An 18386-nucleotide genomic window follows, 5' to 3' on the forward strand; every position below is an offset into this window, starting at 1 on the left:
AAACGGCTTACTGCATGAGGTTTACTTCTTTAATCCAATAAACGTAATAAATCAGAAATTTTTTTATTGCTAAACATTTTTCTCGGAGAAAGGTACTTCAATTCACTTTGACATAAAAGCCAAGCTATTGAGAATTTTATTACAACACTATTACCATATTATGACAATTATTTCCCAGAACTTAAACAAAAAATCTCTTCTTCTAATTAGAAATACCTAAGACATAAAAGCCAAGCTATTGAGAATTTTATTACAACACTATTACCATATTATGACAATTATTTCCCAGAACTTAAACAAAAAATCTCTCCTTCTAATTAGAAATACCGAAGATTTCTTAGGCTTTTGTACAACCTTGATGTTGCATTAGGTGTGTTGTATTACACAAGTTCTGCTACAAAATGCCCATAAATTAAAATGTGTTGGGCGGGCGTTTAAGCGGAGTGCTGCATAATTGCCAGGACAAGGGGACAAAAGGACAAAGGACATCGGTACTGAAAGGACAACACCGCAGTGCGGCCACAAGACGTTGGCGGCCATTGTCGAAGAGGTGAAAATGCGAACAGAACGCTGGAAAAGCTGAAAGCGAGGCGTGAAGGTGGAGGAAAGGTGAAAAGTTTCGTAACGGACGGACGGACTTACGGACAAAACGGACAGACGGACGGACGGACGGACAGAGTATTTATTCTAGCGGCACGTCGCAAAGTCGCAGAATCGCCGACGTTGGCGGTCGCATGAATATGCAATATGGGATAATTTATGCAAATTTCTGGCACATTAATCGAGGCGAGGCAGCCTTGCTTGGATATCCTGCAACCTGAGGGTCGCAACCTCGAGTCCGGAGCTCCGGAGCTCCCGAGTTCACCAGTTCCCGAGTTCCCGAGTCCTTTTGGCCAGAAAATGTCGTTTACCTGACGCGTGCCAACGCAAACGCAAAAAGGCGGCAAATAACACCCGGTCAAAGGTCAAAGTAGGGCACTCATTCGCATTTCGTTGGACTTTGCATTTAACACTCAACATTTTACATTTTGGATTCTGGATTCGAGGGATTCCGGCTTTTTGGCTTTTTGGCTCTTTGGTTCTTTGGCTTTTGGCGCTTAATTGAGGCGCTTAGCTCGTTAACAAAATGCAAACTATGTTGGAAATTTGTGGAGGGCGTCGCACTAATTGAATCACTGCCATAAACAAAATCCAGCGAATATCGTTATTTATGTTAAGTAAGGACATTCCGGCATCTCGTCCTTCGAAAACCGCTCGTCGTCTAATGCAATTGACCTTGCCGCGTGGGTGTGGCCATTTTGGCCATTTGGCCATTTGACGTATTGCTTCATTGGCTTATTGGCACTTTGGCTTTTGGCTCTTTGGCTTATTCCGCCGAGCCAGCTGTTAGCCAGTTCCGTTGGCGGTTTTCAGCCTGTTGGTCGCTGCATAGGCAAACGGGGTCAAAACCATCAGGCACGCGCCCAAATGCACACACAAAAAAGGAGTTGGGTGGTCATAAACACCTCCCCAAGGATCAATTATTATTCAGCCAGGAAGCCAAAGATTGTGGTGGTGAAGAAGGGAATAGACATATTTATAAGGAATATAATATTTGTAACCACTGCAAAGATCAAGATTTGTAATGCTTTTGAAGTTTCTTTCCTTAGCCATTTGCCAAATATTTGAGAGCTCTGATTTGGCCAGAACGTAATATATAATTAAATAACTGACTATTTCCTACGGTGTGTAGTCTAATTTGTTAGTTTTTATTTCAAATGACGACTTATTTAAAAAGCCCTTCCATGTTATTGCAAACTTTTCACAAAAACACGCAATTTTAGGGGCTATTTGGTTGTAGGTTGGCCAAAATGGGATCCTCAGCTGAACGGAAAACTATTTTGAGCTAAGAATCTAACCAAACAATTCCTATCCCCTTTTGGTAGATTTTGAAAAAATTGAATTCTTATCAATTATCTCATTTTTGATAAGGATAAGGGGCACCTTAATCATTTTTTGCAAAATTTTGAAAAATAGAAAATTTTCAGATTTGATTTCCAATCGATTAAGAATCCTATTACGAGTTTAACGAGGTATGACACTCCATATTCTGTATATTAATTATCTCCTTTCTATGCCTAAAAAAATGATTTTTTGGGTGGAAAATGACGATTAGTGATTTTTAAATTTTTGGCAAAGGTCACATTTTTTTGCAAAAAATTTCAAAAATAAAAAACTTTTAGATTTAAATGACAATCGATTAGAAATCTTATTACGCATTCAACGAGGTATGACTTTCTATATTCTGAGCATTATTTCTCCTTTCATGGCTGAAAAGATCAAATTTTAGGAGGAAAAATCTCGAAAAAAAACTACATCCATATTGAAACCCTAACTCTATTATTATAAACTTGTCGCTGAATAATATGCACAACGCTTCGCTGATATTGCAAGAATCTTATGTGAACCAGAAATATAGTTTGGGAATGATAAGGAAACTGCTAAGTTAACAAAGATGGGAAATAAATAAGTATTTTCTGCTTTAGTTAATTGGTTTTTATGCTAATTAAAGATGAGTAGAGCTGTCAATATGTTTTGATATGCTTACAAATATCCTTGCCGCGTGCCTTAAATGTTTCTTAGATTAATGCGATCGATTGTGTCTAAAGCGGGTTTAAAAGCAGCCCGTAATACCCGATTTCTTAAGTACAAATTGACAGCTCATTGGCTTTATTGTGAATTAAGTGGGCTGTGTTCGGGGGAAAATCGCCGGGATTTGGCGGCACTCCAGCTGTCGCCCTCCGACATCAGAAATCCTTGTGGCACTGGTCGACAACCAGGACGTGCAGGCCATGCAGGACATGCCTTCTGCCGCAGGACATGGGACACACAAAGCAGGACACTGGCGATAAGCCAGTGACAAAAGGCAGCAAACGCAGTAATAGGAAGCTGCGAAACGAGCATCAACAAACAGGCGGAGGACAAAGGATCAAGGACAAAGGACAACGGATGGAATGGAGGGCAAGGGGTGCGGATGGTGCGGATAGTGCGGGTGGAACAGCGGGTGCCAAAGGATAATTTCCTGTTAATGGGTAAGCTGGTCTAACCAGGCTATTGTGGTCAGATTAGGGGCACTAAAATAGGGAAAGGGGACACTCGGATTCAGGGGACTCGAAGGGGTTCTTTAGCGCACAAGACTTCCAGGATTTGCCAGGACTCAACGACTTTAAAGATTCCATATAACACATAACATATAACTGTCAAGATTCAAAGAATCCGCAGAACTAACAGCACTCTAAGGATTCACATTCACTCCTGAGATTTACAGAGCCTCCAGTATTCAAAAAGCTCTAAGGATACACTGTATTCCCAGGACACACACTCCACGCAAAACTCACAGAACCCAAGAATTGAATGAATCTCCTGGATTCTTCTGCAGCGACTTACAAACCCCTGGTCACACTACTTTCTGATTAAAAGAACTTCTGAGTTATCCAATACTTAACTCTGTGTACGAGTATGCAGATACCTTCCTGGGTTACAGGACTTGTTGGCTTTACATCCCTATCAGAATTGACTGTTTTTCAGGACCCGGAACTGTCTGGACAATAGGGAGTACCAGGAATAACATAATACTCTTAAAGCTCCCTAAACTCACAGGACTCCAAGAAGTCATAGCTAACTACACTACTACTACTACCAGGATTCGTAGGACACTTCCGCTGCACAGAATCCCCTTTATCTAAAGAGTGGAATGGAGACTCGCAGAGTTTTAAGAGCCAGTACTGTGGGTTCTTCCACCCGGAACTCCTGCTCCTCCCAGGGGATCCCTGGGGACACTCACCCGAGATGGTGTGGTCGGAGAGCCGGGAGGGCGGCGTGTGGGCCGGCGTGTGGTGGTGCGAGGACGAGTCCATGCCGGGGGTGGGCAGGCCGGAGTAGAGGGCGCTGAAGTCCTCCGGCGTGCTGCTGCACTTGCGCTGGTGGTTCAGCGAGGAGGAGGAGGACTTCTCCAGCGTGGTGATCGGCGACCGGGTGTCCTGCACCGAGCTGGCCAGGCTGAGCAGTCGGTTCTCGTGCGAGCCGCCGATGCCCATCAGCCGCTGGTCCTGGAAGGACATGAACTTGGTGTCCTGCGCCACGCCCCCGTGCTGCATGCTGGCATGATCCTCCAGCAGTCCCTGCTGCAACCCCAGCAGCCCACCGACCAGATTCGGCCGCAGCTCGTCCATGCTCAGCTTGCCCGCCGAGGTGCCGCCGGCGGAGAAGTTCAGCTGCCGGCTGAAGATCGCCGGGAAGATGTTGAACTGCTGCGAATCCGCGCTCGACTGCGGACTCAGCCCCAGGCTGTGTGGCGCCACGTGTGGCAGTCCCCCCGCCGCCGCCGTCGCCGCCGCCGAGTTCGAGGATGCGGAAAGCGAGGCGGATATCGATGCGGATGAGGATGAGCCGCCGCCGCCGCCTCCACCTGGTCCTCCTCCTCCTCCTCCTGCTCCTGTTGCCGCTGCTGCGGCGGCTGCTGCTGCGGCTGCTGCTGCACTTGCTGCGGCTGCTGCGGCGGCTGCTGCAACCGATCCGTTGCCCGATCCCGCGCCCGTGGAACTCGGTCCGTTTCCAATCAGCAGAGTGGGTGTTCCACCGCCTCCTCCGTTATTCAGCAGCTGTTGTTGCTGCTGTTGCTGCTGTTGTTGCTGTTGCTGCTGCAGGGGACTTGCGACACCAACGCCCGGCGGCAACTGTTGCGTCTGTTGCTGCTGTTGTTGCTGCTGCTGCTGTTGCTGTTGCAACAAGCCGTGCTGATGACCGTGGGCAACCGCTAAGGCGTGGGCGTGTCCGTGGGCGTGGCTGCTGTGGGCGTGGCTGCCAAGGGCGTGCGGATGATTTAGAGACAAGGCGGCCACCGAATTGCTGCCGTTCGATGAGTTTCCCACTTGCTGTTGCTGCTGTTGCTGTTGCTGTTGCTGCTGCTGCTGCTGCTGCTGTTGTTGCTGCTGCTGCTGTTGCTGTTGTTGCGTCGCCGAGTTGCTGGTGTTGCTGCCGACGCCTCCGACTCCCAAGCCCAGTCCCAAACCCAAGCCCAAACCCGTTCCCACTCCCCCGCCGCCACCACCGGCAACACCACCACCGGATCCTGGGCCGCCGGCACAACTCTGGTGTTTGAAATCCAACTTGTGGCCGGCGTAGAAACGCTGCGTATCGATATACGTCTTGAAGAAGTCGATTGAGTAATCCAACTGGAAGCTGTCCGCGGCGAAAAGCGCGCTCTCGTTTTTAAGAAGGAATTATATATATACTTAATTTTATTTATTTTTTGTTTTTTTTTATTTGTTTTAAGGCCAAACAGCCTGCGTTTTTTCCGCTTCTTGTTGTTCAACCAGTGTTCTTCGATTAACAATTTACGGTTGGAACTTTCGATTAACGTTTACGATTACGATTAGGATTTCGATTGCGATTTCACCGTTATTGCGTTGCTTGCACTTTTTGTGGCACTGACCGACGGCCTTTTCCCTTTGGGGCACTGGCAAAAAAATGAACTTTGGCACGACACATTCAAAAAAAAGGTTGAACTGCAACTAATATTGTCTGGGGAATACAGTATTCATTTATAATAGATATATATATAGAATATATCTTAGTCTCTGACCGCGAAGGGAAACTTTTCTCCTTTTGTTTATTGACCGCTGGAATGTCCTGGTAAACCGTTGTGCCAGGAGCCGCTGCAGCAACTATATGGCTGTTTGTTTTTCGCCTTCGACTTCGCAGGAGCAACAAGAAGAAGAAGAAGCACAAGAAGACCACGAAGTATATCCTTGTGTGTGCTTTTTTCGGTTATTCTTTTTTTTGTTTTTTTTTTTGACTTTTTGTGCGTTGCGCGCGAGTTTTCAAGAAGGCAAACAAATTCTTGTCTCGTCCTTTTTTTTTTTTTTTTAGAGTCCTTTGTTATGGTTACTGTTGTGGTTGTTGTTATTGTTGTTGCTGTTGCTGTTGTTGTTGTTGCCTTTGCTGGCTGGTTAACGCAGGCACACGGGGCGATACGTATTCTCGGCCGATCAAACTTAAAATGATATACAATTTCAGGCAACATACAAAATTATAACGAAATTAAGGATCATGTGCTCGACGGCAGAGACGTCGCTGCTCGTCCTTTTTGGCTGGCTTTCGCTGGCTCCGGCTGCCACTTTTCCTAGTGTCCTGGCGGTGGTGGTGGCTCCTGCTGCGGGGACATTTGCGGGCTGCGCGCGAACGATTGGTGGTTAGTGGCTCGTCGCCCGACTTTCCGACTCTGTGTGTGTGTGTGTGTTTGTCTGTATTCGAGTGTGTGTGTGTGCGTCTGTGTGAGACCACGAATCGTTAGTCGTACTAATAATTTTCAAAAAATAATGAAGCTCCCTGCCTGCCTGTGTGTGTGTGTAAGAGAGAGCTGTGTGTATTGCGCTCCCGCTCGCACAGCTGCCGCACAACAGCCGTCTCGCTTTAACTCGCTTGGTTAATTTCGTTAGTCGCTGCCGCCCGACGCCATTGCTCTTCTGCCGCTGTAGTGGTGTGGCGTGTCCTGCGGCCAGTCCGAATTCGAAACGGAGTCCTTTTCGGATACGGATACGGATTTTGATTCGGATTCGGATTCGGATTTGAATTTAGAGAATCGAGAGAAACAGTAACGAAAACAGACGGGCACATTCCTTTCAAAGGAAATAACGGCAAAAAGTGGCACACTTTTGCATTTGGCAAGACAGGATTTTTTTCGTTGAATTTTCTGATGTTTTTAGCGAGCAAAGTAAAGTCCTGCGAAACAATTAATCCTGGCTGAGCGAGCATCCGAGAGAGGCTGCTCCACCTGGCTCGACTCGAATCGAATGCGAATTCTGAGCGCCAGGAGCAGCAGCCAGCGAAGAAAGAGATGGCAATAGCGGCGAAGACAAGGCGAGATGGCAACAGGACACGACGACGTCGGCAGCGGCAGTGATGTTCTGTCTGCTCGAAACACTAGTCTTCTCACTCTCGCTTGTGGAAACTAAGGCGGCAGGGTATTTGACCAATCGGAGGACGCCAAAATGGAGTCGTGCGCAATGAATTAATCCTTGTTAAATGTGTCGATGACACAGGACTCAGGACACACAGGGCACGAAGCGCTGTTGCCGCTTTTCTTGCCACTTTCTTTCGGCTCGCCTGCAGTTGCGCACCGCCATTCAGCCAGCCAAACAGCCAAACATCCAGTCGTCCTGTATCCATCCACTTCGTCCTGTATCTCTGCAATCCTTAAAACAATACATTCAGCTGAAAGTCCCCAAATGCCGCCTGTCTGCCGTTTTCCTTTCCTTTCCATTCCTTTCGTTTCGTTTCGGAATCGTTTCGTTTGGCACTAAGGATGTTTTTTTTTCATTTTCATTTTCGTGGGGGCGTCCTTTATTTTCATCGCAGGATGAGAGGCGCCGCTTTAAGGCGCTCTGAAAATGGGGTCCAAATGGGCCACTCATCGTATCTGTTGGGCTCACTTTTCCCCCCTCTTCCCACTCCTTTTGCCTGGGTCGAAATGATTAAAACTTTTTCTTGAGCAGAACACAAAAAAAAAAAGAGAAAAAGGAAAACAAAAATGGGGAAAAATGCTTAACTGGGTACAATACACATATGTTTCTGGCCAACTTCGCTGCAGCCAACTGATTTGGATTTTAAAGAGCGAGGACTTCACTTCAATGAACACCAGCTGAAAGTTGGAGCAATATTATTAGGAAGGGATAATAAACGGAGTAATGGAAAAGGGGGAAATACAATCAGGAGCGCAAACATTTCCCACAACAAAAATGCCACACAAATTAAGCTAAACAATTTAATAAATCAAATTTCCTCACATAATTGTGAGTTATTCAAAAGGTCAGCTGTAAATTTTTATGATCAGCTATTTAGGTTTTGTCCTAGGGGTTGATGTATTTATTTTTGATAAAGATTTAAAATGTGTTTAAAATTCATTTTATTAAATAAGCTATTCAAAACAGTATACTGTTTGTATTTGTAACAATTTTTGTTTTAGTTATATAAATTAAGTCACAAGGATAAATGAATTTTTCCCTTTAAAAAAGGTAAATTGACTTTAAAAACAGAAATATTTAGCCAAGTATGGAATGTCATACCTCGTTGAACTTAAAATCGAATTCCTAATCAATTTCTATTCAAATGGAAGAATTTATATTTTTTGTAAAATTTTGCAAAAATATTATGATTATCAAGAAGTTGAAAATTTGAATGAGTAATTCTCTTTTTTTATCGCCTGGAAAGCATAATAAATCGTTAGGTTGTTAGCTATTTTAAAATGGTAATTATTTTCGCTGTGGGTCTCTTTTTGATTTAGTTACAGCATAAAAACCATACAAAAACTTGTTTTTTATGGGCAAAACTAATAAAGGTTACTTGAGTACTCTTCCCCTCGCTCCTCAATCAAAACACTTCTAGTTTCTCATGTGTAAAAGCATTAAAAGCACCTTTGCTGCACTCCCATAAAATGTTTCAACTGCAATGGCAGCGGCAGGACTTAAAGTCAGCATTTAAATGCACGACGTCAGGTCAAAGGATACGCCACACGAACACAACTAAGTGTGTGCTCTGTGTGTAAGTACTTTCCCAAAGTCAAACAGACACACACACACACTAGCACACACACACACACACAGACATACTCGCTCATGAGTGCGGATAAGGTGCGGGGAAAGGGGAGCCTGTGAAGCAGGCTATTAAGCATCCATTTAGGATACTAATTTGTGTATCATTACAAATTGTATCTGCACGCACACACTTATACACTCGCACACACACACACACACACGAAGCGAGGCAAACTGTTGGCCACAACCAGTGCATATGAGGCAGCACCACCCATCAGCCACCCAAAAGGCAACTGGCACCACCCAGAAAACGCCACCCGAATGCCCCCCGAATGCCACCCGAATGCCACCCAAATGCCACCCACTGGCCGCAGGCCTTTGCTCTGCTCGCATGTTACTCATACGCAGCGTTGGCCACAAAGAACATATCACCGAACACACAGGGATATTGCCATGCTTGCGGGGGGCGGTCAAAGGGGGGAGGGGGATGTGGAAAAGGAGGAGGAATGGTGATCATCATAACATCAATTAAGGCTTCCATCTATCTATGCCATTTCATTCGACCAACAAAGCCAGCAAAGAGCCAAGGAAAAACCCCAAAAACAAGAAGTAAAGCGAGTGGACACACAAAGAGCCACAGCCATAACAACGAGTTTTCCATTTTTTTTTTTTTTTCCTGTCGGTTGGCCCGACATCTTTCAATTTTAGCAACGACAAGAACGAAAGAAAATCTTCCTCGCAGAACAAAAAAAGATGGGAAAATGATTGCTGCTGTTGTTTTCTCTGCGTTGAAAACACATTTTACCTCATCCTGAATACAGGCATATGGGTTCGAAAAAAAAGGAACCGAAAAAAAATAAACGAAAAAAGAAGTGGAAACCTCATCGCCATCACTTTGCGAAGCAAGTAAGAAAAATGTATCTCATTGATGTGGCTTTTTAACTTTTCATTATTTACCGCTAAAAGCATCTTTTAAAAATTTTCAAATAGCTACCGCAACAGAAAAAGCGCTAGACAACAACAACACAACACAAAAACAACAACAACAACAGAACGCAACACAACACAACAACAACAAAGAAAACGTGAAGGGCGGAAAAAAGGGAAAAGTTCAAGGAACAGGAGAGAGCAGGACAGGACTAAAAAATGCGAAAGACAAAAAGAAAATATAAAAAGGGAATTAAGACCAAAGTGGAAAGTAAGGACGACAAGTTACTCACTAAAAATAATATGTCGCAAATAAACAAAAATGTTGAGTTGTATAAAATTTTAAAATATAACAAATAAACATCCTAATTATAAAATCATAAATCAGTTTAAATGGGAACACGAATGGATAAATGGATCTCTATTATTAAATGAAGCTGGTATTAATAAGATAATAAATATCTAACTATATCTAAATCTATATCTATATTCAGTGGCGTATTTAGAATTTCAATCTGGGGGGGTTTTCAAAAATCAAAAATTTTTCTGTGTAAATCTAGTCTGTAGAATTTATATGGTAATCTCGGGAATTAACTTTATATCAGTTCATATATATATCTAATTATTGTAAAATTATTCAATTATAAACGAATAGTTTCAATTCAATTTTACCGCTCTGCAAATGCAGACCTGCAGATGTCGACTGCGTTCTTTTTTGGGTTTTTGGTTTTCAGGGGGCTTTTATATCTAAATTATTATATATACTTATATCTAAGTTAATATCTATACTTATATCCAAATTATAATCTATACTTATATCCAAATTATAATCTAAACTTATATCTAAATTATTATCTATACTTATATCTATACTTATATCTGAATTATTATCTATACTTATAACTAAATTATTATCTGTTCTTACATCTATATTTATTTCTATGCTTATATCTAAATTATTATCTATACTTATATCTAAATTATTATCTATACTTATATCTAAATTATTATCTATTCTTATTTCTATACTTATTTCTATTCTTATATCTAAATTATTATCTATACTTATATCTAAATTATTATCTATTCTTATATCTAAATTTATACCTATACTTATATCTAAATTATTATCTATACTTATATCTAAATTATTATCTATTCTTATTTCTATACTTATTTCTATTCTTATATCTAAATTATTATCTATACTTATATCTAAATTATTATCTATTCTTATATCTAAATTTATACCTATACTTATATCTAAATTATTATCTATACTTATATCTAAATTATTATCTATACTTATATCTAAATTTATATCTATACTTATATCTAAATTTATATCTATTCTTATATATAAATTATTATCTATACTTATATCTAAATTATTCTCTATACTTATATCTATACTTATATCTAAATTATTATCTATGCTTATATCTAAATTATTATCTATACTTATATCTAAATTATTATCTATACTTATATCTAAATTATTATCTATACTTATATCTAAATTATTATCTATTCTTATTTCTATACTTATTTCTATTCTTATATCTAAATTATTATCTATACTTATATCTAAATTATTATCTATTCTTATATCTAAATTTATACCTATACTTATATCTAAATTTATATCTATTCTTATATCTAAATTATTATCTATACTTATATCTAAATTATATCTAAATTATTATCTATTCTTATATCTAAATTTATACCTATACTTATATCTAAATTTATATCTATTCTTATATCTAAATTAATATCTATACTTATATCTAAATTATTATCTATACTTATATCTAAATTATTATCTGTTCTTACATCTATATTTATTTCTATGCTTATATCTGAATTATTATCTATACTTATATCTAAATTATTATCTATACTTATATCTAAATTATTATCTATACTTATATCTAAATTATTATCTATACTTATATCTAAATTATTATCTATTCTTATATCTATACTTATTTCTATTCTTATATCTAAATTATTATCTATACTTATATCTAAATTATTATCTATTCTTATATCGAAATTTATACCTATACTTATATCTAAATTATTATCTATACTTATATCTAAATTATTATCTATTCTTATATCTATACTTATTTCTATTCTTATATCTAAATTATTATCTATACTTATATCTAAATTATTATCTATTCTTATATCGAAATTTATACCTATACTTATTTCTAAATTTATATCTATTCTTATATCTAAATTAATATCTATACTTATATCTAAATTTATATCTATTCTTATATCTAAATTATTATCTATACTTATATCTAAATTATTATCTATACTTGTATTTAAATTATTATCTATTCTTATATCTTTACTTATTTCTATTCTTATATCTAAATTATTATCTATACTTATATCTAAATTATTATCTATTCTTATATCGAAATTTATACCTATACTTATTTCTAAATTTATATCTATTCTTATATCTAAATTAATATCTATACGTATATCTAAATTTATATCTATTCTTATATCTAAATTATTATCTATACTTATATCTAAATTATTATCTATACTTGTATTTAAATTATTATCTATTCTTATATCTTTACTTATTTCTATTCTTATATCTAAATTTATATCTATACTTATATCTGAATTATTATCTATACTTATGTCTAAATTATTATCTATTCTTACATCTATACTTATTGCTATTCTTATATCTAAATTATTATCTATACTTATATCTAAATTATTATCTATTCTTATATCTAAATTATAATCTATACTTATATCTAAATTAATATCTATACTTATATCTAAATTATTATCTTTTCTTATATCTATACTTATTTCTATTCTTATATATAAATTATTATCGGTATCTATATCTAAATTTATATCTATACTGATATATTTATTAATATATTTACTTATATCTAAATTGTTATCTTAACTTATATCTAAATTTATATCTATACTTATATCTATATTTATATTTATATTAATTTCTATATTACATCTATGTTTATATCTTTACTTATATTTATATATTTATCTTTATTTTTTCACTAATATACCCGAATTTGATCTATGATTACTGGGTGCAAAAAGGAAAGCAGAACGAAAATGGTTGGGTGCTCGGAAAGTGCTCGTCCCCCCATCCCCCACAAACCGCCATCCCTGCCCCCACCCCCCTTTTCCTCAACCTGCTGGCGCCATTTTGCCAGGACTTTGATATCACCCCCCATTCGCCTGTTTCGTCCTTCAACTCATTTAGCTGATGCTGCTGTCATTTTTTGCTCGTTCCTTGCGGCTGCACCACGCCCACTACTTGAAGCACTAGCTCCCCGCCCCTCTTCCCCTTCCCCCTTCCCTCTTCCCCCTTTCCTCTTTATTTTATACATATATTTCTTTTGTGATGTCTGTGTGCGCCGTTAAACATTTCTGAAAGCCCCCCTTTCCCCCTCCTTCTCCATCCTCTTACACGCTTTTCCGACTCTTCTCTACTTTTTTTTTACGTTTTTTTTCGACGTTTTTACTTTGATTGCAAAACGCATTTTTATTCCTTGTCGCGCTTAAACGCGCTTAATTTAGCCTATTAGTTTCTTGAATGCTCTCGTACACACACACAAACATACTCATACTCATACATACGCACACGCACGGAAGGAAAAGGTTCAATTACGCCAGTCAGGACGAAATTGGAGCTCCTCCATGCGAATGCCATCCTTTTGGAGGTCTTCTTTAAGCAGTATCCCATCTTGCACTGAGCGAAATAAAGGGGAGGCCTGGCGAATTAACTAGGGAATCTCACAAATAATATTCGAAAATTTGATTTCAGTATATTTAAAAAAGCTTAAATACAATTTGAATACGTTTTTTAGGAATTATTTGGCGAAAACTAAAGAAATATTGGTCTGATTATGGAATATCATTAAACATTCGTTGAATTTGGCAAAGCTACTATTATCTTTATCAGTTTAAACAATTTGGAAAAATACAAAACGGTGACATTGACATCTCGTGTTTGGCGAATGAGCTCGGATTTTTGTAGTATTTGAATAAGATAAATCTGTTCATTCCTCGACACAAGAAGTTGAAGTTGATAATCAACTAAAACAAAGTGCTAAGGATACGCAATTAAAAACAAAAAAGGAGCATTTCCCCTAAGCGAGCAAAGAAGTAGTATTTGTTCGTGCTGAAAACTCAAATATAACTTTTTTGAAAGCTAAAAGGATTTGTTTGCAATCAGCTGCATTTCAATTGAATTGCACAATAAAAACGTCATTATACATTATAATAGTTAAAGCTTAAAAAGCAACGATTAAAATCAGTTTTAAACATAATTAACCGCGCATTTCATTGTGTTAATTAAGAGATGATATCTCGCCATCTCCATAAATATTGTAATTCGCTTGCGATACAAAAAATGCCAGCGACAACCTGCTGCCTTAATTAGAGATTCAAATGGAACATTTAAATGATACAAATCTTTCGATTTAATTGGCATCATTTTAAGAAATTCAATTTTCCCCCGTACAACTTGCTAAATATCAAAACACTCCTTTCTTGTTTCCCTATTCGTTTTGTGTGTGTGTGTGTGTGTGTGTGTGTGTCTGTGTGGGAGTCTGTGTTTGTTTGTATCTGCGAAAAAAGGATGGCTGCTGGAAGGAAGAAGGATATAGTTGGGTTCGCTCCGCCTCCGCAGGACTCGCTTCCCATCAATTTTTCACTCATACAATTTTCGAGGCCAGCGATGGGATACATCAAAAACTACACGAAAAACAACACGATTATCCAGGACTCTCGACTGAAAAATCAAGTGAATGTCCCTTGGTGCTCAAGATACACTCAAAACGCATTGCAAATATAAAAAATATAAAATAAAATAGAAAATATAGAGATACATGTAGAAAAGAAGGAGGAGGAAAGAGAAGAGGACGGCGACGGCGATGGGGTAGAAAAGAAGGTGGAAATGGAAAAAATGTCGCCCTGCTGTTTCCGGAAAAGTGCTCGGGGCGCACATATGTCAACTTTTTGTCGTTTGCCTTTGCAGTTTGGCATCCGCATCCGCCATCCGCTATCCGCTATTCGCCATCCGCCATCCGACATCCGCAGCAGGATCCGCATCTTGTCGTGCTCTTTCATCCTTCGCCTGCACGCACACTTTGTGACAAGTTTAGCGAGGAACTTTTCGAGCGCAGGACGAACTGAGGAAAGGACGAACGGAACGAAGGACGAAGGACGAAGGGCAATGCGGCGCACTTGAAGCGAGCGGCACAACTTGAAATTGGAAACTTTTGAATGTCCCTCTTATCAAAATCGTATAATTTGAATGTAATTTGCAACTGTAAAGGGGCGAAAGCATGCGGCCGCTCCGCATTTCCGGCTCATGATCCCGTTCCCATTTCCACCCCCTCCGCCTCCCCCTCAGCCTCCCCCTCCCCATTCCTCATTCCTCATCTTTGTTTTGAACTGGCATTCCCCGTTCCAAAAAATCCTGACCATGCGTGAACCAAGTCGAGAAAGGACGAAGGGTCCTGCTGTTTGCCAGTTTGCCTGTTTGCAGCATTGCGGTGAAGTCAATGAAACGACAGGTTGCTAAATCTTTAATGTCCTCGGGTGCGGAGACAAAAGCTTTTTGGAAGCCCAATAAGTCCTTTAAGTCGGGCTAAAGACAATTTCCCTCCCATATTTAGAGTAGCTACTTATTGCGACTTAAACAGCATCTAGAATTTTTGGGAGCATTACGAGGTTTTATATAGGTTTCCATATGCCAAAGGATCTCCAATATTACCATTAAGTTACACTCTTTTAAATATGTTCTTTGTTGTATGATACATCACTTTATTTTCGTTTCATAAAGGACTCTTTACTACTGTTTTATATTTTAATTAACTATCTTTTAGTAAATGTTTAAAATTTAATCATTTAAACAACAACTATTCTCTAAATTACCAAATCAGTAAATCATTTATATTTTCTATTATACAAGTTCCTTTAAATTCTGAAATATATTTATAGTTTTATTTTTAAATCCTTATTATGACAGTTATCTTGAAATACTTATAGCTTACAATCCTTAATCCATTTATATTTATCCTCAGATAATAAAATAATCTTGTAATTTAAGCATTTAAACAACAACTATTAAATTAAATTAAATAACCAAATCAGTAAATTATTTATATTCTCTGTTATAAAAGTTCTTTAAAATTCTGTAATATAATTATAGTTATATTCTTAAGTTCTTATTATTACATTAAAATAACTTTTAAATAGTTATTGTTACAATCCTTAATCCTTATATATTTATCCTCTGATAATGACCCAAATTCGCTGGCTTGACTTTGTTTGAGCTGGAATTGTTTGGAAATAATCTTGTAATTTAATCATTTAAACACAACAACTATTAAATTAAATTAAATAACCAAATCAGTAAATTATATATATTCTCTATTATACAATTTCTTTAAAATTCTGTAATATAATTATAGTTGTATTCTTAAGTCCTTATTATTACATTAAAAAAACCATTTAAATAGTTATTGTTAGAGTCGTTAATCCTTATATATTTATCCTCTTATAATGACCCAAATTCACTGGCTTGACTTCGTTTGAGCCGGAATTGTTTGGAAGTGATTAGCTCGCTCGGAATTCCTTTCTTCCCAGTAAACAGCACCCGCAGATAAAGTTGCACAGATAAGGCGCTTTGAGCGTCAAAAGCCTCTTCCACACACAAAGGACAAAAAGTGTTGGCGAAGCAGGTCCTGCAACCGCAATCCCACTGCCAGGATTAGCTCTGCCCGTCCAAATGGAGATGCCTTCTGCTCCTCACCCACTTCATCCCCTGCAGTCGTCCATCCCCCTTGGAAAACAAAACAGGGGGGGGTGGGGTAAAAAAAAAAAAAAAGAAAACACTTTGGCAACGCACCAGCAAACAAATAGCGATGATGACAACAATTTAAAATCCATCAAGAGCACAAAAAGGCCTCATTAAGTCAAGAGGGTGACGATGGCGAAATGGGGTGGGCGTGTTGGACGGGAAAGCACCCAAGGGGCGTGGGCACACACCCCTCCCCCTCTATTCCCTCCCCCTCCCCTCTGAATTCACCTCCCAGCTTACCTCCCCCTTTTTGCCAAAATGTAAGCATAAGACACAATAGTAATTATTGCCTAAATAATTTCAAATGAGGCCTTCGCACACGGGCAGTTGAACCTCGTTGTTCCTCAGCTTCGGATTCGGATTCAGATTCAGATTCGATTCGAATCTCGATGGGGTGGCAAGTTGCCACCAAAAGGGTGGCGACACCCACGGTGGTCCTGCACAAGTGCACTACACGTCCGCCTTCAATTGAGACACATCCATCCATTCATCAATCCATCCTTCCAACTCGGTTGTCATCGCCGGGGGATCCTTATAAAAGCATAATGTATCTGGATTATAGGGTTAGCAGGAAGTCTGGGTTATAAACCCAACCACTAGAAATGCATTGACTATATGTTAATTTATACACAACTGCAGATATAAAATTGGGTAAAAAGGAAAGATTGGGAACTCTTACAAACCTCGTCAGGTTGATATGAATAGATTAGAAAATTATGTAAATCCTTTAAAACGATTTAATTCATTAAAAAATCGGATTAAATGAACATTGAACCTTGTGTCACGTGAAGTATGGTACTTCCTTACTACAAAAATCTACAAGTGCAAACACAATTTCTTAAATCGTTATCATTTTTAATTTAAACAATAAGCGTTTATTATTTCTCTACGAGTGAGAAGAAAATAATCAAAGAACCCCTTTCTGAACTTCTAAAGCAATTCAATATCCTGATTAAGTAAATGGCTGAACAGCAGCCTAATTATATTAATTTCAATTCGTTTCTACTCATTTTTGATCATTGGTGGGAAGGTTTAACAGGATTTACAACATTTACTTCCTTACCAATGTTTAAAAATTATAGCTAATGAAGAGAGTGTTCTCTGTTGAAGGAAGTCGCTTTGAGATGACACTCTTGACCTAAGCTTTTGTTCACACTTTACTTTGTAAACAGGAGATATTAAGATCGAAGTTCCATCTGGAAGTGATCCTTGAAGACTTTGCACTTGAACCCCTTTGTGTTCCTAACCAGTGGCTAATTCGTACTTCCTTGAATAGAAACCCGAAAAGCATTTGCAATTGGAGACGCGAAATCCCTGAATAGGCACACATTTCCCAGACTAATCCAAGTGCGCATATGCGCGATTCAGCCTAAAAGTCCTGGGCGAAGCGAAGGGAAAAGGGAGGGAAAGGGGAGGGGTGGAAAAGGACCTGCCAGGAGTCGTCCTTTTCGAGTGACTGCGATAGCCAACACCTCGGGGTGTCGAACTAAAGCGCTCGCCAAAAAAAAAAGGGGGAAGCAAAGTGAAGTGAAGTAAAGGACATTCAATAGAAGGAAGAATGGATGGATGGATGGATGGATGGATGGCCAGCAGGAGGACTCCTGGCTGATGGACAACTGCGTGAATCAGAGGCAGCGACTCAAGTCTCCAGTGTTTCAGCTTTTTGTGCTCAATCCACACTGCGATTCATCGGGGGTGGTTATTCCATTTGGTTTGGTTTGCTGTTTAGTTGGTTTGGCTGGTTTGGTTGGTTTGGTTGGTTCGGTTCATCCAACCCAAGTCCACACCCTCGACAATTGCCACTGCACTTGCCCTAATGTGTCGATGTCGATGTCAATGTGCTGGTAATTCGAGTAGGCAAAACGACCCGGCGTGTCCTCCGATGTGACGACCCCGGGATGTCCTGGGATGTCCTGTCCTCCGCCGATGCGCCTCTTTAGCGTCCGATGGCAGCAAACAATTGTGAAATTGTAACAAAGGCAACAACAACTGCA

General features: G+C 39.1%; 1 protein-coding gene across 1 annotated transcript in view; it reads right to left on the reverse strand.

The window, feature by feature from the left end:
• Positions 1-18386, reverse strand: part of LOC108097398 (ecdysone-induced protein 74EF) — a 28601-nt gene that overhangs the window by 9346 nt on the left and 869 nt on the right. Inside the window, exons 2-4 of the mRNA XM_017199654.2 lie at positions 6144-6286; positions 4526-5230; positions 3824-4378 (exon numbers count right to left, since the gene is read on the reverse strand). Coding sequence (XP_017055143.1) covers positions 3824-4378; positions 4526-5230; positions 6144-6286 — 1403 coding nt within the window. The remainder of the gene's footprint in view (positions 1-3823; positions 4379-4525; positions 5231-6143; positions 6287-18386) is intronic.

The sequence above is a fragment of the Drosophila ficusphila genome, unplaced genomic scaffold, assembly GCF_018152265.1.
Source record: "Drosophila ficusphila isolate 14025-0441.05 unplaced genomic scaffold, ASM1815226v1 contig_197, whole genome shotgun sequence".
Taxonomy (NCBI): domain Eukaryota; kingdom Metazoa; phylum Arthropoda; class Insecta; order Diptera; family Drosophilidae; genus Drosophila; species Drosophila ficusphila.